The sequence below is a fragment of the Sycon ciliatum genome, chromosome 4 (genome assembly GCF_964019385.1).
Source record: "Sycon ciliatum chromosome 4, ocSycCili1.1, whole genome shotgun sequence".
NCBI lineage: Eukaryota > Metazoa > Porifera > Calcarea > Leucosolenida > Sycettidae > Sycon > Sycon ciliatum.
In genome coordinates, this window is record NC_088646.1 from 30,707,546 (window position 1) to 30,726,427 (window position 18,882).

The 18,882-nt window shown below is 47.9% G+C and overlaps 1 protein-coding gene across 2 annotated transcripts in view; it reads right to left on the bottom strand.

The window, feature by feature from the left end:
- Positions 1 to 18,882, bottom strand: part of LOC135815577 (intermembrane lipid transfer protein VPS13C-like) — a 104,405-nt gene that overhangs the window by 45,630 nt on the left and 39,893 nt on the right. For both annotated transcript variants that reach the window (XR_010553308.1, XM_065328890.1), the window contains exons 30-49: positions 18,384 to 18,590; positions 17,484 to 17,631; positions 17,270 to 17,360; positions 16,555 to 16,603; positions 15,654 to 15,858; positions 15,287 to 15,357; positions 14,758 to 14,903; positions 14,301 to 14,389; positions 13,888 to 14,089; positions 13,279 to 13,330; positions 13,003 to 13,047; positions 11,814 to 11,939; positions 9,143 to 9,211; positions 8,600 to 9,000; positions 8,002 to 8,149; positions 4,796 to 4,955; positions 2,486 to 2,572; positions 2,146 to 2,324; positions 609 to 790; positions 201 to 307 (exon numbers count right to left, since the gene is read on the bottom strand). Coding sequence is in view for 1 of the 2 variants with exons in the window: in XM_065328890.1 (XP_065184962.1) it covers positions 201 to 307; positions 609 to 790; positions 2,146 to 2,324; positions 2,486 to 2,572; positions 4,796 to 4,955; positions 8,002 to 8,149; positions 8,600 to 9,000; positions 9,143 to 9,211; positions 11,814 to 11,939; positions 13,003 to 13,047; positions 13,279 to 13,330; positions 13,888 to 14,089; positions 14,301 to 14,389; positions 14,758 to 14,903; positions 15,287 to 15,357; positions 15,654 to 15,858; positions 16,555 to 16,603; positions 17,270 to 17,360; positions 17,484 to 17,631; positions 18,384 to 18,590 (2,764 nt within the window). In the remaining variant the exon portion in view is untranslated. The remainder of the gene's footprint in view (positions 1 to 200; positions 308 to 608; positions 791 to 2,145; positions 2,325 to 2,485; positions 2,573 to 4,795; positions 4,956 to 8,001; positions 8,150 to 8,599; positions 9,001 to 9,142; positions 9,212 to 11,813; positions 11,940 to 13,002; positions 13,048 to 13,278; positions 13,331 to 13,887; positions 14,090 to 14,300; positions 14,390 to 14,757; positions 14,904 to 15,286; positions 15,358 to 15,653; positions 15,859 to 16,554; positions 16,604 to 17,269; positions 17,361 to 17,483; positions 17,632 to 18,383; positions 18,591 to 18,882) is intronic.

Here is an 18,882-nt window from a genome sequence, read left to right on the forward strand (position 1 = left end):
ATCAGCGACGACGAGGCCTTCATCTCTGCGTGAAAACTCTCAGTACAACTGTCCTGGAACGTTACTCTAGCCTCCAGACTATCATACTGTGCAATAAGTTTTGAATGGTTTAGCTTATGGAGTTGTCAGTAACAAATGACAAGTCACTAGTCAAACTGCGACAATTTCGATGACGCGGAGGAAGTACTCATTATACTCACCTGTATAATAGTTGTCCGTAGGTCGGTTCAGTGTGAGTGAGACCATCTGAAGAGTGTCGGCTTGTTGATCAGTGTCAGAAACACGATTGATATTCCGATCTACAATCCTAACAAGGTAAGAGACAAATGGCAGAGGAAGAAAAAGGACTCATTAGTTCCAGGAGCTTACAATGGAAAAGGTATGAATGAATCTGCACCATTCTATAATGCATCTCTCTGTTGAACAATGGCTAGAGGAGCACGGGCAGTGGTGATACCTAGCTCACAGGCTGGTATAGCAGGCCCTTGCTCAGTTGATAGTGATCGTCCTGCATATGCGTTGTGGTGAGCACGTATTATCCCTGTGATGATCCTGCTATGATCATCTACATTGCACACGCACAGTCCCACACACTAGAGCTGGTGTACCTGGCAATGTCATTGTCACAGCGCTGCGTCTGCATGTCCACCACACGCAGGTCGCTCACTGAAAACGATGCGGTCAGCTCGCTCGTTGACCGCACGGTCACATCAAAGTCGCCGTCTCTGAGGTCTGCAGTCGCAATGCACCGACTGACCTCACGTTCAATCTCACCACGCTGAGCTTTGGACTGAGAATACATGTACAGACATAAGTGAAATCACTGTACATGTGCTGTAGAAGTTACTCAATTCAAGACCAATCATCACTCATGCGAAACGGAAATATTGTTCTGCTGGCAATTTGAAGCATGCCTTATGAGCAATGGAGCTGCCTCTATGGTGGATGGATGGATGGTATACATGTATATAGCTTCGAGCTTTCTGCATATGACCACTGGAATGTATCTATGTGAGTATGTGCGTATGGATGGGTGGATGGATAGATGGGTGGATGGGTGGGTGGATGGATGGATGGATAGATGGGTGGAAGGATGGGTGGATGGATGGGTGGATGGATGGATGGGTGGGTGGACAGATGGATGGGTGGGTGGATAGATGGGCGGATGGGTGGATGGATGGATGGATGGATGGGTGGGTGGGTGGGTGGATAGATGGATGGGTGGATGGATGGATGGGTGGATGGGTGGGTGGATGGATGGGTGGATGGGTGGATGAGTGGATGGATGGGTGGATGGGTGGATGGGTAGATGAGTGGATGGGTGGATGGGTAGATGAGTGGATGGGTGGATGGGTGGGTGGATGGATAGATGGGTAGATGGGTGGATGGGTGGCTGGATGGATGGATAGATGGATGGGTGGATGGATGGATGGGTGGATGGGCGGATGGATGGATGGGTGGATGGGTGGGTGGATGGATGGATGGATAGATGGATGGATGGATGGGTGGATGGGTGGATGGATGGGTGGGTGGATGGATGGGTGGATGGGTGGATGAGTAGATGGATGGATGGATGGATGGATGGATGGATGGGTGGATGGATGGGTGGATGAGTGAATGGATGGATGGATGGATGGGTGGATGGATGGGTGGATGGATGGGTGGATGGATGGGTGGATGGATGGATGGGTGGATGGGTGGATGGATGGATGGGTAGATGGATGGATGGGTAGATGGGTGGATGAGTGGATGGGTGGATGAGTGGATGGGTGGATGGATGGGTGGATGGATGGGTGGATGGATGGGTGGATGGATGGGTGGATGGATGGATGGGTGGATGGATAGATGGGTGGATGGATGGGTGGATGGATGGGTGGATGGGTGGATGGATGGATGGATAAATAGGTGGATGGATGGATCGATGGGTGGATGAATGGGTGGATGGATGGGTGGGTGGATGGATGGGTGGATGGATGGATGGATGGATGGATGGCTGGATGGATGGATGGATGGCTGGATGGCTGGATGGATGGCTGGATGGACGGGTGGATGGATGGGTGAATGCATGGGCTGGTGGATATAATGGTAAAAGGATGTAGGTATGGGTAAGTATCGTATTAAATAATGCCTTTGACTACAACCCACCAGAGCCTTCTCTCCAATATACAGAGAAAGGTGAATGCCATCGAAGGCGAATGTCACACGGTACGTGTCCCATGGGTCAGTCCCTTGCTTATGAGAAGAATGGCTGGGCGATGGCGATGACAGCGATGATGACGTGGACTTGGATTGGCCGGATGAATGTGACTTTGTCCCAGATAATGCTGCATCCACAGCCACACACACACATGCATGGGTGAAAAGAGAGCTTCAGGGGTGCACGTACATGTACACGGTATGCAGGAGATGGATACATACTCACCAAACTCAAAGTTGTAGCAGTGAAGCTACCTTAGGCACAAGGGACCACACAACTAATTCTCACCTGGCAGCGCTGCAGCCTCTGCTTCCTCCTTGACCACATACAGCTCTTCAACTGCAGCCTCTGGTTCCTCCTTGACCACATACAGCTCTACAACGGAATAAAGAGCAGCAGTGGCACATACAGAATATCAGAATAGCAGGGCATAAGTGACACAGTGCACCGCTAGCATGGTGATTTGGCATGGACAGTTGTACCCTAAAGCCTTCTGTCCCTATTCATACACATGTATGCCCAAGTACACACACACACACACACACACACACACACACACACACACACACACACACACACACACACACACACACACACACACACACACACACACACACACACACACACACACACACACACACACACACACACACACACACACACACACACACACACACACACACACACACACACACACACACACACACACACACACACACACACACACACACACACACACACACACACACACACACACACACACACACACACACACACACACACACACACACACACACACACACACACACACACACACACACACACACACACACACACACACACACACACACACACACACACACACACACACACACACACACACACACACACACACACACACACACACACACACACACACACACACACACACACACACACACACACACACACACACACACACACACACACACACACACACACACACACACACACACACACACACACACACACACACACACACACACACACACACACACACACACACACACACACACACACACACACACACACACACACACACACACACACACACACACACACACACACACACACACACACACACACACACACACACACACACACACACACACACACACACACACACACACACACACACACACACACACACACACACACACACACACACACACACACACACACACACACACACACACACACACACACACACACACACACACACACACACACACACACACACACACACACACACACACACACACACACACACACACACACACACACACACACACACACACACACACACACACACACACACACACACACACACACACACACACACACACACACACACACACACACACACACACACACACACACACACACACACACACACACACACACACACACACACACACACACACACACACACACACACACACACACACACACACACACACACACACACACACACACACACACACACACACACACACACACACACACACACACACACACACACACACACACACACACACACACACACACACACACACACACACACACACACACACACACACACACACACACACACACACACACACACACACACACACACACACACACACACACACACACACACACACACACACACACACACACACACACACACACACACACACACACACACACACACACACACACACACACACACACACACACACACACACACACACACACACACACACACACACACACACACACACACACACACACACACACACACACACACACACACACACACACACACACACACACACACACACACACACACACACACACACACACACACACACACACACACACACACATACACACACACACACACACACACACACACACACACACACACACCTCAGACCTCAGACATGCCCATCGCGGAAGCGATGATAGCGAACAGCTATGTTAGACATAGCAACTTGTGCTGGGATTAAACCATTCAGCAGCTTGCAAGGCTGATGAATTGACCGCCACTATTTTTAGCCTGGTATCCACCACACAGCTGTTTGAAGTGACTTTTTCTGGCCAGTGAATCCCTATTTTTCATTTCTCCATTTTTTTCTACACACACACACCACACCACATACTCCGGCATACACTGGCTGTTGGTAACCACCCAGGAGAATGAAAGAAAAGTCAGGAAGAGTCTGAGAAAGAGAAGAAAGACGTGTGTGACCATACTCGTCGGGAATCGAACCCACAACCTATCGATTGGAAATCGCTGCATATACCACTTCACCATATGGGACACACACACACGCGCGCGCACACACATACACACACACACACACACACACACGCACATGCACACACACGCACACACACGCACATGCACACACACACACACACACACACACACACACACACACACATGTCCATGCACATGCACACACGCACACATGAACACAATCAAAATCCCGTCCACGATGCCCAGAACGAACCGCGGCCACTCCACGCGTCACAATACACTTTACTTAACAAGTGCAGGAGACAACGCACCTCCGCTACCACCAGCCGTTGCCAAACTGAGACGCGGTGATTGGACAGCGGACGCCTCTGCCAGTGGACTGGTTGGCTGAGCTGACGGTGCGGGACGCTCTGCCAAGTTCTCATTCCAAACACCGTAGAGTAACATGTAGTCAGGACGATTTAGATGAACCTGCCGGAATAGAACAACGACCAAGACAGTTGCTAGATTGAACATGTGAGCGCAGCTTCCGTATTGTATTTTGTATTGTATTTTATTATTTTACTTGGGCATTCCCAACGGACCCTAAGGTCTTCTTACAGGGTGCGCGACTTCTGTGTGACAGTCCTAGTTGGGAAATGCTTTCACATTGGTGCTAATTTCGACATGACAGATGTGCCAAATATCAGCACACACTGTAGAACAATGCGAAGACTTGACTCGACAATTGAGTGACTTTCAACTGCCATCCCCAGCACACGAAAAGCTCACTGAACCTTCGACTTGGTAAACCTGCAAAAACGCATCACTTCCCATTTCAGGGATTTCACATCTATGTATTGAGTAGGGGTGAGTAGTGCTTTCTTACAGGTTTGCAAAGTCGAAGGTTCAATGGGCTTCTCATGTACTCTGGATGACATACGGAGCACACAACATTATACTGTAGTCCTAAAGTAGCAGTCAAATACACACTCTTTTTTAATGGATGGCTAAGACAACCGTATTCCAGCAGACTTCATACGCATGCTATAAGGGTCGAAAACTCGACAACGCATACATGTATTGTAGTGTCCACATACATGGACTGTTGCACACATATAACTTGCACCCTGCACTGTTAATATCCTTATCCATATACATATGCTGCTCCCCACCACTGTCCTGTACGAACTGATACTGTACGCATGCACGCACACCATTGATATTCTGTAGGCATCATGTTACGGGGCCTTCCGGAGCTCTGGGGGTTTTGTTGTTTGGAATAAAGCGAGCTAGAAATACTGCGAGCGAACACCTGATCCTTGCCTAAAGCGAGCTAGAAATACTGCGAGCGAACACCTGATCCTTGCCATGTCCCTGCTTCCACTACCGCCTCCGGAGCCATTCCCGATTTGCAGCAGTCTTTACGACGCTGCCGCCCGTTTCCTGCGTGGGAACGAAGTTGCCGACTCTTTGTCGCAGCAGTAGGCATCTCGGACACCACTCGCCAGAGAGACACCTTCCAGTATGTGGCCGGCAAGGACATCCAGCAGCTCGTCCCTACGTTAGCCAACACTGGCAATGACTTCGATGGTGTAATGAAATTGTACCTGAAGTGAAGTAACTGATCTTGTGCATTGTGATTACATTTCACTTCTCTTTGTCATTGATGTCTTCCTTCTCTATGACTTTGACTTGTCAGATTAGTTACCATATTCCTGTCACTGTGTAATCTGTAACGTCGGTGACAGTCACAGTTCAGTTTTGTTGTTTTGATGCACGAACGCGCGCATCCGCAGTAGTGAAGTCAGCGAGGTTTGGGTCTGGCTCGTTGTTGTTCTTGAACCTTGAGTCTTCCGAAAGTTCTGATTATTTCCTTGTCTCCAACTAGTACCTTTATACATTCTTAATACCGTGATAGTAGATTATTTATTTCCTGGAGTTGCTGTGGTCTGATGTTGCGTGGAGCCTGTGCACGTGGAGAATAATCTACAACAGCGATCTGGTGCCGAAACCCGGGATTTTGATTCGGAGAATGCCAGTAAAGTTTGATTCGTTTCTGAGGGCCATCAAGGGCATACCTGGAGAGAGCTTCCCTGAGTTTGGGGAAAGTTCAAAGTATTATGCACACTGTTCAGGGATGGACCTCGGACACAGACAAAATGAAACACTTTTCGCTGTTCTTGTCCGGCGATGCCTTTCTGGTATACGATGGAATGGAGGATTCTAGTAAACAGAAACCTGCCGACGTAAAAGGGAAGTTCGAGGAAGCGTTCTGTGTGTCAAAATCAGAAGCCTGCAGACTGTTCGTGCAGCGTAGATTACGAACGGATGAGTCTGCAGACGCATTTGCGGCCGATTTGCAACGCCTTGCCAAGATTGCGGGGAACAGTGGTGACAAAGATGACCCCATGGTAATTGAACAATTCATTGTGGGTCTGCCTAGTGACTTCCCAAAGCAAGTCCTATCCGCTGTCGCTGACTACTTCCAGTCCAAGCAGAGCCCCAGCACGGCCCGCTTCCACTTCCGTCAAGTCACCCAGCAGCCTGGAGAAACATTCGATACCACGCTCGTTTGCTGGCATCAGCAAAACCTGCAGCCTCGTCGACGATGCCCAGCAGAAAGTAGCCCTTTTCTGACCAAATTGTGGCCGGATGCACACCCGGCCCTGTTCGTGTGTGAACTTGGCATGACTTATTCAGTCTAGTGATCACATGTAATGCGCATTGACTTGTGTCGCTGTCGACGTAGCCTTTGTGTCTGGTTTTAGCGTAGGTTCTTGCTGCTGTAGCTGTCAAGCGGGCGCTGTGCTGTCTAGTTACATGTGTGTTTGGGTTCCGGTTGGTTTCCCTGTTTGCCATGCGGCATGTACTGTGCTGATCTGAATGGCCAGCAGGAGTTGTACACCGGTGTGTTATGCGTAAAGTGCAGCTGAGCACAGGGGTCATCGGGGCAATCTGGTTTTGTCCCGTACTACAGTTGCAGTTAGTTCGGAGAAGAAACTGTCGCCGAAACGTTTTTTTTGCTGAAACGTTTGGTTTTATCTTTGCACAATAATGTATTACAACTAGTTAATCGAAGAAACACCCTGATGCAAACGCGGAGAGGCAAAATAAAAAATAACAACAAAAAGGGGAGAGGAACAGTCCCTGCTGGATTAGCTTGCTCTACCTTTCCCACGCCCTTCATGCTTTTCTGGTTTAATCTTTTCCCTCACTGTTTGCTTTTACTGCCATTCCGCGATCTTCTCTTTACTAGTCTTTAGCGATAGAACATTCCGTCTGCGGTGGGAGGGATGTAGTGTTCCCATATAATGGACTGTTGCACACACATATAACCACCCTGCATTGTTTGTACCCTTATCCATTTACATATGCCGTTTCCTATCAATGACACTGTACCCATGCACACACACACACCATTGACATTCTGTAGGCATCAGGTTACGGGGCTTTCCGGAGCTCTGGGGTAGTTGCTGCTTGGAATGAAGCAAGATAGAAATACCACACAAATGATGGGGGGGGGGGCATCTCTTGCCTTGACCATGTCCAGGTGTGCGCTGACGTCGAGCAATGGCATTGCAGTGCTGTCGCGCTGCAGGCTGCGGTCTACGCGAATGCTCAGATTAATCGGCTCCATGAGTAGGTGTCTCGGCGAATCCTGGCTCAGAACACTATGCATCATTCTGAGAACAGCAACAAAGGAGACGCAGGAAAGTGCAGTAGAGGTACGCTGGACGCAACACACTATTGGATACAGGCTGTCCAATAGAGTGCTCAATACCGAAAGGCAGAGCTAGTTTCAACAAGAATAAGAGGATGAAAAACAGAGTTTTTACTCCGAGTTTCACGCACTAAGTGCTCATCAGAAAACAGTTTTCTGTTTTCTTTCTCTGGCCCAATAGACATATCTGAACAATGTCATGTCAATATGCCATAATGGTAGTTATGCATTCATTCATTTGTTTGTTCGTCTGTTAGTTTGTCCATTTGTTCATTCCTTCGTTCGTCCATGTATTCATTCAGCCATTCATTCATTAAAATTTCATTTGAATGGATGCTTTTAACAGGCATGATTCTGTGCAACAAGATCCAAGTCGGTACTAGTAGACCGTATCGACATCAGTGTGACCTACCTGAGCAGCACAAAGTCTTTGAGAGTGAACGTGATCTTGTCCACCGGTAGAATGACGCTCTCGGGCGCACTTTGAGCAGACTCGCTGTGATCTATACCGTAGCTACGCACAAGCTCCGGTGGCTGTGCACCGCCGTCCATTTCATCTGTACCATGACCATCGCCATCACCACCACTGCCGCCACTGGCACCACCGCCAGGTATTTCAGCAGCCGTTTTCGGCGGTGGTGGTCGTGGAAGCAAGACGGTGGTCAGGTAGATCACGTTGCGCACCTTCACGTTTCCCAAGTGGATCAGCAGCACTTCAGATGAGCAGGAGTTGCGTGGGAACAGCAGAATGGGAGCCTGCAGCAAGGCACGCAGCTTCACTCGACTGGCACGCGGCTTAGAGAGCTCCTTGGCCTACAGGTGAGAGATAGACACACACAAGCTGCAGGTCACTAAAAGCACAAAATAATCATCAGAGTGCTGCAGATTTGAAAATCGTCCACGAGAAATTATAACAGACACTGCAGGAAGGTACATGCCCAAGGCAGAAACTGACCAGACGTCGTGATGACTCCTCTGAAACCCAGGCTATCTGCTCCATCACTTGCAAATCCAACAAGAAATTCTAAACAGACAAATACAACACAAAACAGAACAAGATAAACATATTGCATCTACCACGGTATAACATAGACCTAAACACATAAGAGAGCGGGAATGGATAATGGACTGTCCAACCACCCTGATTTGAGCAGGACCGTCCTGCTCTATTTACATGGGAGACAATTGCCTTGGTATACATTATATTAATACTTCCTCCGCGTCATCGAAATTGTCGCAGTTTGACCAGTGATATAAAAATGGGGTATTGTCTCAACAGAAGCGGTGCTACAGGTAAGGAATGAGACAGGATGATAGTCTCATGTCTAGAGTGACAGGACAATTTTATTTTTTGTCGATCGGAGGTGATCGCTTCGAGCTAGAGGCCGTGTCCTCCCTGACATCCCTGAAATTGTAGGCGGGCGAGGTGTGACAAGTCGAGCGGAACCGCCTGAACACAGCTATCGTATAATAGTCGTTTGCTCAATCGTCTTCATCTTTGTTTTTGCTGGATCAGGAGTGAGAATGAGTTCGCCAAAGAAGCCTAAGCGCTTGGAGCGCGTTGCAAGAAATTTGAGAGGTGAACAAACTCCATCCAAGAGCGACAAACCGAAAACGCCTCGCTTGAAAGGCGCAGATGTGAAAACGCCAGATCGCTGGCGAATCATTTCGACCTATCTGGAGATTTCGAAGGGCGCTGATAAACTGCCATATGGAGGGATGGGGAAGTTGAAGAAGCGGTTCCCTCACCTTCAACTTACCAGCCGAACGGTCCAACGGATAGTCCAAAAGTACAAAGACCAAGTCGCTGACGAATCACTGGCAGGGAACGTGAGGATGACACGACGCAGAGCCAGTCTTTGCGGTGGGCAAAATATGAAGTTGACTGTTGAGCTGGCAACAAAGCTCGTTGCTATCAATGACTCCAACTGGGAAAAGTATTCCTGCAAGAAGCTCGCAGGAGAGCTTGCCTCCGCGGGATATCCATGTTCACCTGCATCTGTGAGACGATGGTGTAAAGTTCTTGGTGCAGTTCGACGCAGGCGGTACATCAAACCGAAGCTCTCCACTCGCCATCGTCTGAATCGTCTCTCGTGGGTTCTGGACAGGTATACCAAGCGGTCGAGGAAATTCGTGGACTGTTAAGACATCGTCCATGGGGACGAAAAATGGTTTTATCTAATGAAGGACGGAGCTGTGTGCAGAGTATTTCCTCAGTTCACTGTGAACGAATCGACTGGCGAAGTGGAGCGTACCGTACAAATGCCCGCAGACGGCTCTGTGTACCATAAATCACGTATGCCTAAAGTCATGTTTCTAGCTGCGACAGCTCGCCCGCGACCAGAGTATGGATTCGATGGCAAGATCGGGATCTGGCCCTTCACCCTGGAGCGCAAGGCGAAGCGCAGCGATGCACGTACAGGCACAGTGGCTGGTGAAACTGACATTCTCGAGAGTGTCACCGTGAATGCGGAGGAGTATCGCAAAGTGATGCTAAAAAAAGACGGCGTGCTGGACGCGATGCGAAGTAAGATGTGGTGGTACAAGCGCGGATCGGGCAAACGCGGATCGGGCAAGCCTGAGGCTGGTGATACACTGTACTATCAGCATGATGGAGCGCGCCCGCACACGGCGAAAGGCAACGAAGGTCATTGGGCTCGTCACGGGAAGAAAGGTGGATTCAAAATCGAAGTTGTTACGCAGCCTGCGCAATCACCCGACCTCAATTGTAACGATCTCGCCTTCTTCGCCAGCCTCCAGACGGACACCGAGTTGGTGGTGAAGAAGAAGAACGTGAAGGACCTCGTCGAAGCTGTGAAGAGCGCATGGGAAGAGTATCCAGCGGAGCGCATGGATTCAGTTTGGCGTCTTTTGTGGGCTTCCTTCAAGGGTATCCTTTCTGACGATGGTGGGAATAATTATTCCCATCACACAGGCAGCCGTACTGCTCATGCTAAGTCATCCAGAGCAGGTGACAAGCATGACAGGTCCTTTCCTTTGGAGAAATTCAAAGCATGCGAGACCACACGTGACCAATTTGCAGCCACCCTGGACTCTGTACAGAACGAAATTGTTTCGTCGACTGATATCAGCGAGGACGACGCCTCCAGCTCGGCGTGATGCGCACCATCCGACGGAACATTGTCTTAGAACGTAACTGTAGACTTCAGACTATCACCCTGTGTAATAAATTACTGATTCTGTAGCTTCTGTCGTGAGTAATATCAAGTTTCAATTCGCTAGCCAAACTGCGACAATTTTGATGACGCGGAGGAAGTATTATATGCATGTCTTGCCTTGGAATGGTGGCAAGGTTGGACAGACTGTGATACTCGACACTTCACATAAATGGCTGAGAGAAACACTGCACTACGCTACTGACAGCAATCACTGTGAACAAATACCAGTATAGTCAGACCTCGCTTATCCCGGTCCTCTTTTATCCGGATCCCTCGCCATCCGGACGAAAATCGCTGGCTACCGATTTGCAGCATATGCCATGCGTGCATGCAGTATGTGTGTTCGATTATCCGGTTCCCTCGCCTATCCGGATATTTTTGTGGAAAACGGATGTGTGCGGTTAATCGAGGTCCGACTGTATTACTGGCTATGAACACAAAACTGACCTGCAAACGGGACGTGAAGTGATGCAAGTAGGTGACACGGAGACGCCGCAGTTTCAAATTGAAGTCGAGGTCCGTAGACCGTTGAGGCTGAGCCGATGGTGCAGCATTACGATCATACACGGTCACCTAGAGAAGCACAGGTGTGGGGAAAACCAGCAGGAGCTGCTCAGCATATAGAAATAGCACGAAGAGTAGGAAAGTCTGGCAGCTCAACACTACATGCAGGGATGAATTTATCCTGTATCGCATCGCAGTTTGCGATGCAAAATCGATCTGCTGCTACACAAAAGTCACCGTGACTCGCAGAAAATTGCGATACATACAGACTATCCATGCCTAGCCTGCGCTATCAAGTCATACAGTGCAGTGTATGTGGTGCAGGCACTCTCAATCTGCGTGCACATGTATGCTTCAGTCGTTTTAGGCTTTCAGGCATCACTCTCAAGAAGGACAATGTGGTAAATACCCTACCTCCAAAGAAAAAATGCTTATCAAAATCAAAGACTGCTACACAATTGTGATTTCGTATACTGTAAATATACAAAATTTCGGCGCTGCAAAATTTCGGCCCTTCACGATTTTTGACATTTCGGCGGTGATTTATTTTCGGCGTGGGGTAGAGGGCATGGTATAGTGCGACAGATACTGTGAAAAATTTCATCGGCGTTTTAATTTAGGCGTTTTGGGTCGGTGCCGAATATAGCCGAAATTAAATAGCTGCCGAAAATTTGTATATTTACAGTAGCAGAAACTGCTATGCAAAAATATGACAGTAAATTCATCCCTGACATGTAGAGCATGGCATAGCTCCAGGGTACGGAGCACATCAAACCAGCAGACCGCACGGCATGTTCGTACACACGGAAAGCACACCGTGCCCTCGTCTGGACCCTGTACTCATACTCCACCGCTCTACTGACATTCACTAGCATTCTACAGCTCATGCCAACGGGTGTTTCCAGCAGATCAACAGCATGGGGAAGCTGATATCACTGTCACTCCAGATTTGAGCAAATATCCAGCAAGAGCCCAAGATATAGGTTGAGTAAAGAAACATCAAACATTCTCAGTGGACTGATATACAGTGGCTACCAGACACATTGAAACTGTTTATACCAACACACACACCGCTACACGACATGAACTGGGTAGGGATAGTTCACCGACAATACATGTACACAGAACTTACGCTCAAGTCAAATAGGTCCTCCGACTTGTGCATGATGGAGCAAATCTACAGAAAAGCAATACACGGAGGACAGCGCATGATAGATGATATGCTCACAATCCACAAACAAGGAGCGGTTCAAAGAAAGGTAGCACAGCTTGCATAAACGGAGGATCCCATGAAGCAATCATGATCGGTGTTGTAGGTGAATATCAGCTAGAGTGGCACACACCGTGCTTAGTGAGGGGCCATTGGAGTACTGCAACCAGAGGGTGTTGGATTATAGCATTGGCTTACTTGTGGATACACTGCATCCGGTGCTGACTGCTGTACGTACAGTGACTGTAGCCTGTAGCAACAATTCAGTCACAACATGTATAGCTGAACGGACTGAAACATTTAAAAACAATGCATTTATTTACTAGTATGTTATTGATTCAACTCTATCTCATGCAAACTAATGCATGGTTCCAAGTCAGAAATCCCAGGACACAGATTCACATGCACTGCCAGCTTGACACATGTTTGCTCCTCCTGTTATGTGCAGCCAGTCTCCCCTACCCATCACGCGCCCCTGAATGATTGCTCTCCCTTGTTTTCAAATTCAGCGATCACACCTGTACCACCTGTAATAACACTCGAACGCGACTCCGCACCGTGCACGCATCGTTTTCATCCAGTGCACTCTATACCATCAAGTCTTACATGTAGTAGACGGACTTCCTCCTACACAGACCACTATGTGTTGCAGTACATGTCTGTACATGCTGTGCTGTGTCCAGTACAGATTGTATTCGTTCTCCCACATCACACTGACCTGACTATATTGACACCCTTACACATCAACTGGCTGTACTGGAAACTGAAGAGGACTACAGATTCGGACTCTGCTCGAGATAAACTTACCGACAGGTGAAGTGCATGTGGGCAGCATGCCATTCCACGGCCGTCACTACCTTTTCCACACCGGCGTCTACCAGTCTGAAGTTGTTACCACACAACTGCACTGTGATGCGATTCAGCTGTGAGCTGATGACATACTTCGCAGCCGTACTGGCAGCGGCGGCGGGTTCAGGATTGGATGTTGACTGGCATGCTGAAGGCAAATCTGCATGAAATCACATCAGATGCCAAAACAATATCCATGTGAATGTCAGCGATTTCAGAGCATTTCAGCAGTACAGCAGTTCATCGGTTAAGTGCTTGTCTAAACTAGTATTCCGGTTATTCCGAGTTTTAAAAGTAACAGAGCATGTTCTTAGCATCCAGTCAGTGTGTAGGGGAGCGGGTAAAGCCTCCCAATGGCAATGATAACTCACCCATCATTGAAGTAGCACTTGACACACTGTCGAACGATGGTGAAGGAGTCATGCGAGTGTCTCCCTGCTTCCTAGCCGGTATAGAGTTCCTACAGTTCACGAAAACATGACATGTAGTGTTTTGGTCTTTTCTACAGTCCAGCAAAGAACTGCTACAACCAACTTTAAAAATCTGATCAAAGCAGCCTTCTTCATCTATGGAACATTACCTTGAGCTAAGCTATACGCTAATGGCAGGTATCAAACAGTTCCGTCCAGTACTCATTGCAAACGTTCACTGGTAGTCAAACGCTTAATCACAGAACTTGTTATGCCTAAACTGTGCTTCAGACAGTTTGGCACATTGTACAATGCGCATGGTTTGCCCAAACCAGTTGCCCCCTTGAGGTTACGCATAGGCAGGCATACGCCGTACATAGTGACTACATACACCAGTGAAGTAGCAAGTTGAACATACCAGTGCACAAGAAGTCTTGCTCCCATGTTGGTGAGCTGAGAGATGCTTTCTCGGTGCACGAGCAGGGCAAGATCAGCAACAGTCACACGCACAGCTTGCAGCGCATTGCTGAACTCTGAGGATAGCACTGGCGAAGACTCATCCACCTGTGCAGGTGTAAGCAGTGAAAGTAGCCAACTTTTTTTAGCTAAACAAGTTCCAGCAAATAACAGTCCCTTCAAGCAACATACTTGCAGGGATAAACACGACAGGTTTACTAGTATGCGGTTAACAGGCATTACTACAGGCAGGTCCTATCTCAATGACTGCTTGCCATGTGTTCCAATACCTTCATAGTACACGTGGCTGGCCTCCCTCCCCCGGTAATACCCCCACGGTAGAGTAGTCAATGCACACAACAATGCCGTTTTACCCAACCTCTACTAGCACAGTAAATGCAGGCCGATCACTTGCCTTTGAAACAAGGGAAAGACTAAATAAAACAGCTCAAGTTGAATACAAGATACATGTAGACACAAACAAGGTATACCTGATGAAAGTTGAGATTGATCAGGTGTGCCTGGCTGGCTGGTGAGTTCAGTAGCTTTACAGGACCAGCCGCTGCATAGAGAGAAATGCGAAATGCAAAGCCATAGTCCAGAGGCAGACTGGCACGTCAATCGAGGCACCAAGTTTATAACATACATACATCATCGACGCAACACAAACATGACTGCAACACAGGAGTCTGTTGGCTCATGTAAGGCTTTGTGAAAGACACCAATGCAGTGGTACAACAACAACAACGTCAACAAGTCAAATAGGCGGCGCATTCTTCGATGGATCACGTTTCTTCTCCTAGAGAGCACACAGTGTCCAGAGTGAGCCCAGGTATCCCACATTGTACATGCACTCACGGTCGCTAGTAACATCCTCCAGCAGTACTGATCTGATCAGAGCATGGGCTCTTTGGTAGGGAGACACCACTTGCCGCTGGTCGTAGAAGAACGCCGTGTGATGCGCTCGCAGCAGCTCGCAGTACAGGTTGTCCACTTGAAAGCGCAGGTACTCCTTCTCGGTGACGCTGCCAGCCATAGCTTGCTGCAGTATCACCACCTTGATCTGATGCATTCGGGTAACAGATAGCATACATAGTAGATCATGCACTATGCATTGTAACAAATATGTTGGCATAAGAAGTGTGAAGTTTTTACTGTATGATGAACATGCTTCAAGCTATCCATTACCACAAAAGGTGCCAAAACCCATCATTTTCTTTCCATGTCCGTCGTCATGTCGGCCCCTGAAATACAGTCCAAGCTGACAGCTCAGCGAAGAACTGCCAAGCGGTGATTCGACAAATGCCGAGCAAGATTATGCATCGTCTGGCATTTATTTACACCCAACCAACGATGATCAAGTCCAGAGTGCCATAAAAAAGCTTAGTCCTTTTTTGATTGAATTTACTGCTGCTGCTATTGCTGCTTTCGGGCAGGCATGTGAAATGTTACATGCTAGTTTCGAAATATATAAGTGTTGTTTGGATTCCTTGGTGTTTCACCTTTCAGAAAACATAGAATATATTATAATATGTTGCTATTTGACAAAGTGAATGGTTTCTGAGTTACGATTAGTCCAATGTGAACTGACGGAAATGTGTCTATTGCAGGAAATCAGTGCGACTCTAAAGGGTTAATGTATTTTCCTTGTGTGATCGCCTTATTCTACCACTACACTGTAGTAAACTGTAAGCCGGGCTACACACGCGCCAGCAAGATTCAATATGAACGAATGTAGTATTCCAGACGGGAAACATACCTCATCAATAGTGCACGTCACCGCCATGTCTGCAACATCCACAACTTCCCTGCACACAACATTTTTCCATGGAAGATGAGCAAACCAATAAACCATACCAACATGTAAAGCCCCACCAGTGGCAGCACTGCCACTATTCAACAGCACACTGCATCACATTAGTATCCATGAACAAACACCCCTGAATATCCTGTCTTGTCAGTGAGACCATCCAACTATCCTAATCTGAGTGCTATAGTTCTGCATTGGACCAAAGCAGCTGTGTACATTTTAGATGGGATCGAAAAGCATTGTGTGTACACTGCCTGTGCCTGTGTATGTCTTGCTGCACGATGACCCGGTCACATGATCATCTACTCTGGGAAATGGGCCACACCTTCACAAATTGTGAGTTACGAGTTATCCATAGACTGTGTCTGAGGACAAAAGGCTGAGGCTCTTAGCTGGGGCAAATTGAGGATGCGAGCCAGGCTCTTGAAGGCATTCACAATGAGCAGCATCTGTTGCCAATAGGCTAATCAATCATAGCTACACCAAATACTTATCCCTAGCTATGTGATATACATGGGGAAGGGCTGAGCTACCGGTAACTAACTCTACAGATAGTAACAGGACATGATTGCTAGTGATGGTACTCAAACTTTAAAAAACGTGAATATACTTGTGCTCAGCTTCTGCTGGTAGAAGTAATTAGTTGGGGTTTTAGTTACTTTACCTCAGGCGTTCCACTGCCTGTGGATCAGGTTCTTCTAGAGCATCGAAGAACATCTCTTCATCGTCAACAATGGCACTGCCCTCTTCTGAACCTAATAAAGCATACCACACATCAGCACAAAACGAAGTAAATAAGACGTTCATAAATTGGGTCATTTTATTGTGCAGATTCTGCCAGATCAGAAAGCACAGAAAGTATGCAGGACACCACTCACCCGCACTCAGTAGAAAGCTTCCGTCAGTTGAAATCAAGACACTATCGGTCTCGGCTGTGAGCGGCACTTCCGCCTGCTCCTCTTTGGCCAGCCTCAGTGCGACGTTGCGCATGTCATCGGAGGACAGGCATTGCGAGGCTGGACGCTCCTGCACACCATGATCACCAGAGAAGTGTAACAGCGCATTAGAGAAGGACACACATGTGTAGACAATGTCACGATCATCTTTGTCACCATCGAAGTATGCTGATGGCACACTGACTCATCCATCCATTCATACATAGTATTACATACACATGTATATTGGCTGCCAGCACATTTCTGATTTCCTTGCTCAAGTACATGAGTGTCCCACACACAACAGTACAGTGAGTGCTCCACAAGTAGCAAAACTCTCAATTACGGAAAGTAGACTAAAACTGAATCACCCCTACAACTCGTTGATAAATATGGTGGTAAAGACACACCTGGCAATATGGCGGTAAACACACGCCTGCCCACACACGCTCTCTAGGCTGCAAAGTTCTGGCACAGAGCTCTCCTTCTCACCACCACCACCATCAGCTGCAGTGATGTCTTCAACTTCATTACCCCTACAACTCTCCAAAACAAAACAAAAACATATCCTACATACCCGGTATTATTTATTTCTAATTTGCTCTGTTGTGCTCCTGCTCATTTTTTCTCACTTCGTATTTTTTCTGTTTGGCACGCATGAGCAGTGCTAAAACCGAGACCCTTGGTCGGTTGAGCTGCTCTTGCCCCGCTTCCACTGCTTCGGCTGCCATCCCTATGTGTATCCCTGTGCGTTTTTGCCGGTGTTTGCACCATGATGGTTTGTGGCTATTTTGTAAAAAAAAGAAAAAAAGAAAAAATCGATATTGCCATTGACACACTAACCATTTCGGCATACGACCGCCGCTTCTCCTCAATGGCCCTGCTCAGACGCCTCTGTACTCGTGCAAAGCTAGCTCCGGACCACTGCGTGCGCGACACTGCCATAGCGATGGGCAGGCCGTGGCTCATAGCCAGCTCGACAAGATCATCTGACGTCAGACTGGATTCAACTTCAACGGCTGGAAACGGACTTGGCAAGCCGGAGTAGAGCTACAGATAAGGGAAACAGAGATGCAAAGAACATGGCATACTGACAGAAACCCCATGTCAACGTACTAAATTAGCACCAAGTGTCATTCCACATGGACATTCGTGCCACCGAACATGCATTATAGTGCAAATATATTTTCGCCTGGGTGCAATAAAACAGTGTCATCAATCGAAAGAAAACAGTGCTATTAATCAACCTTGCACAGTCCACCAGCAAACCCCAGGAGTCATCGAGAAAAGGGAGCGAAATGCATACAGAGTCATGCACAATATTAGAAAATTAGAAAAGCCA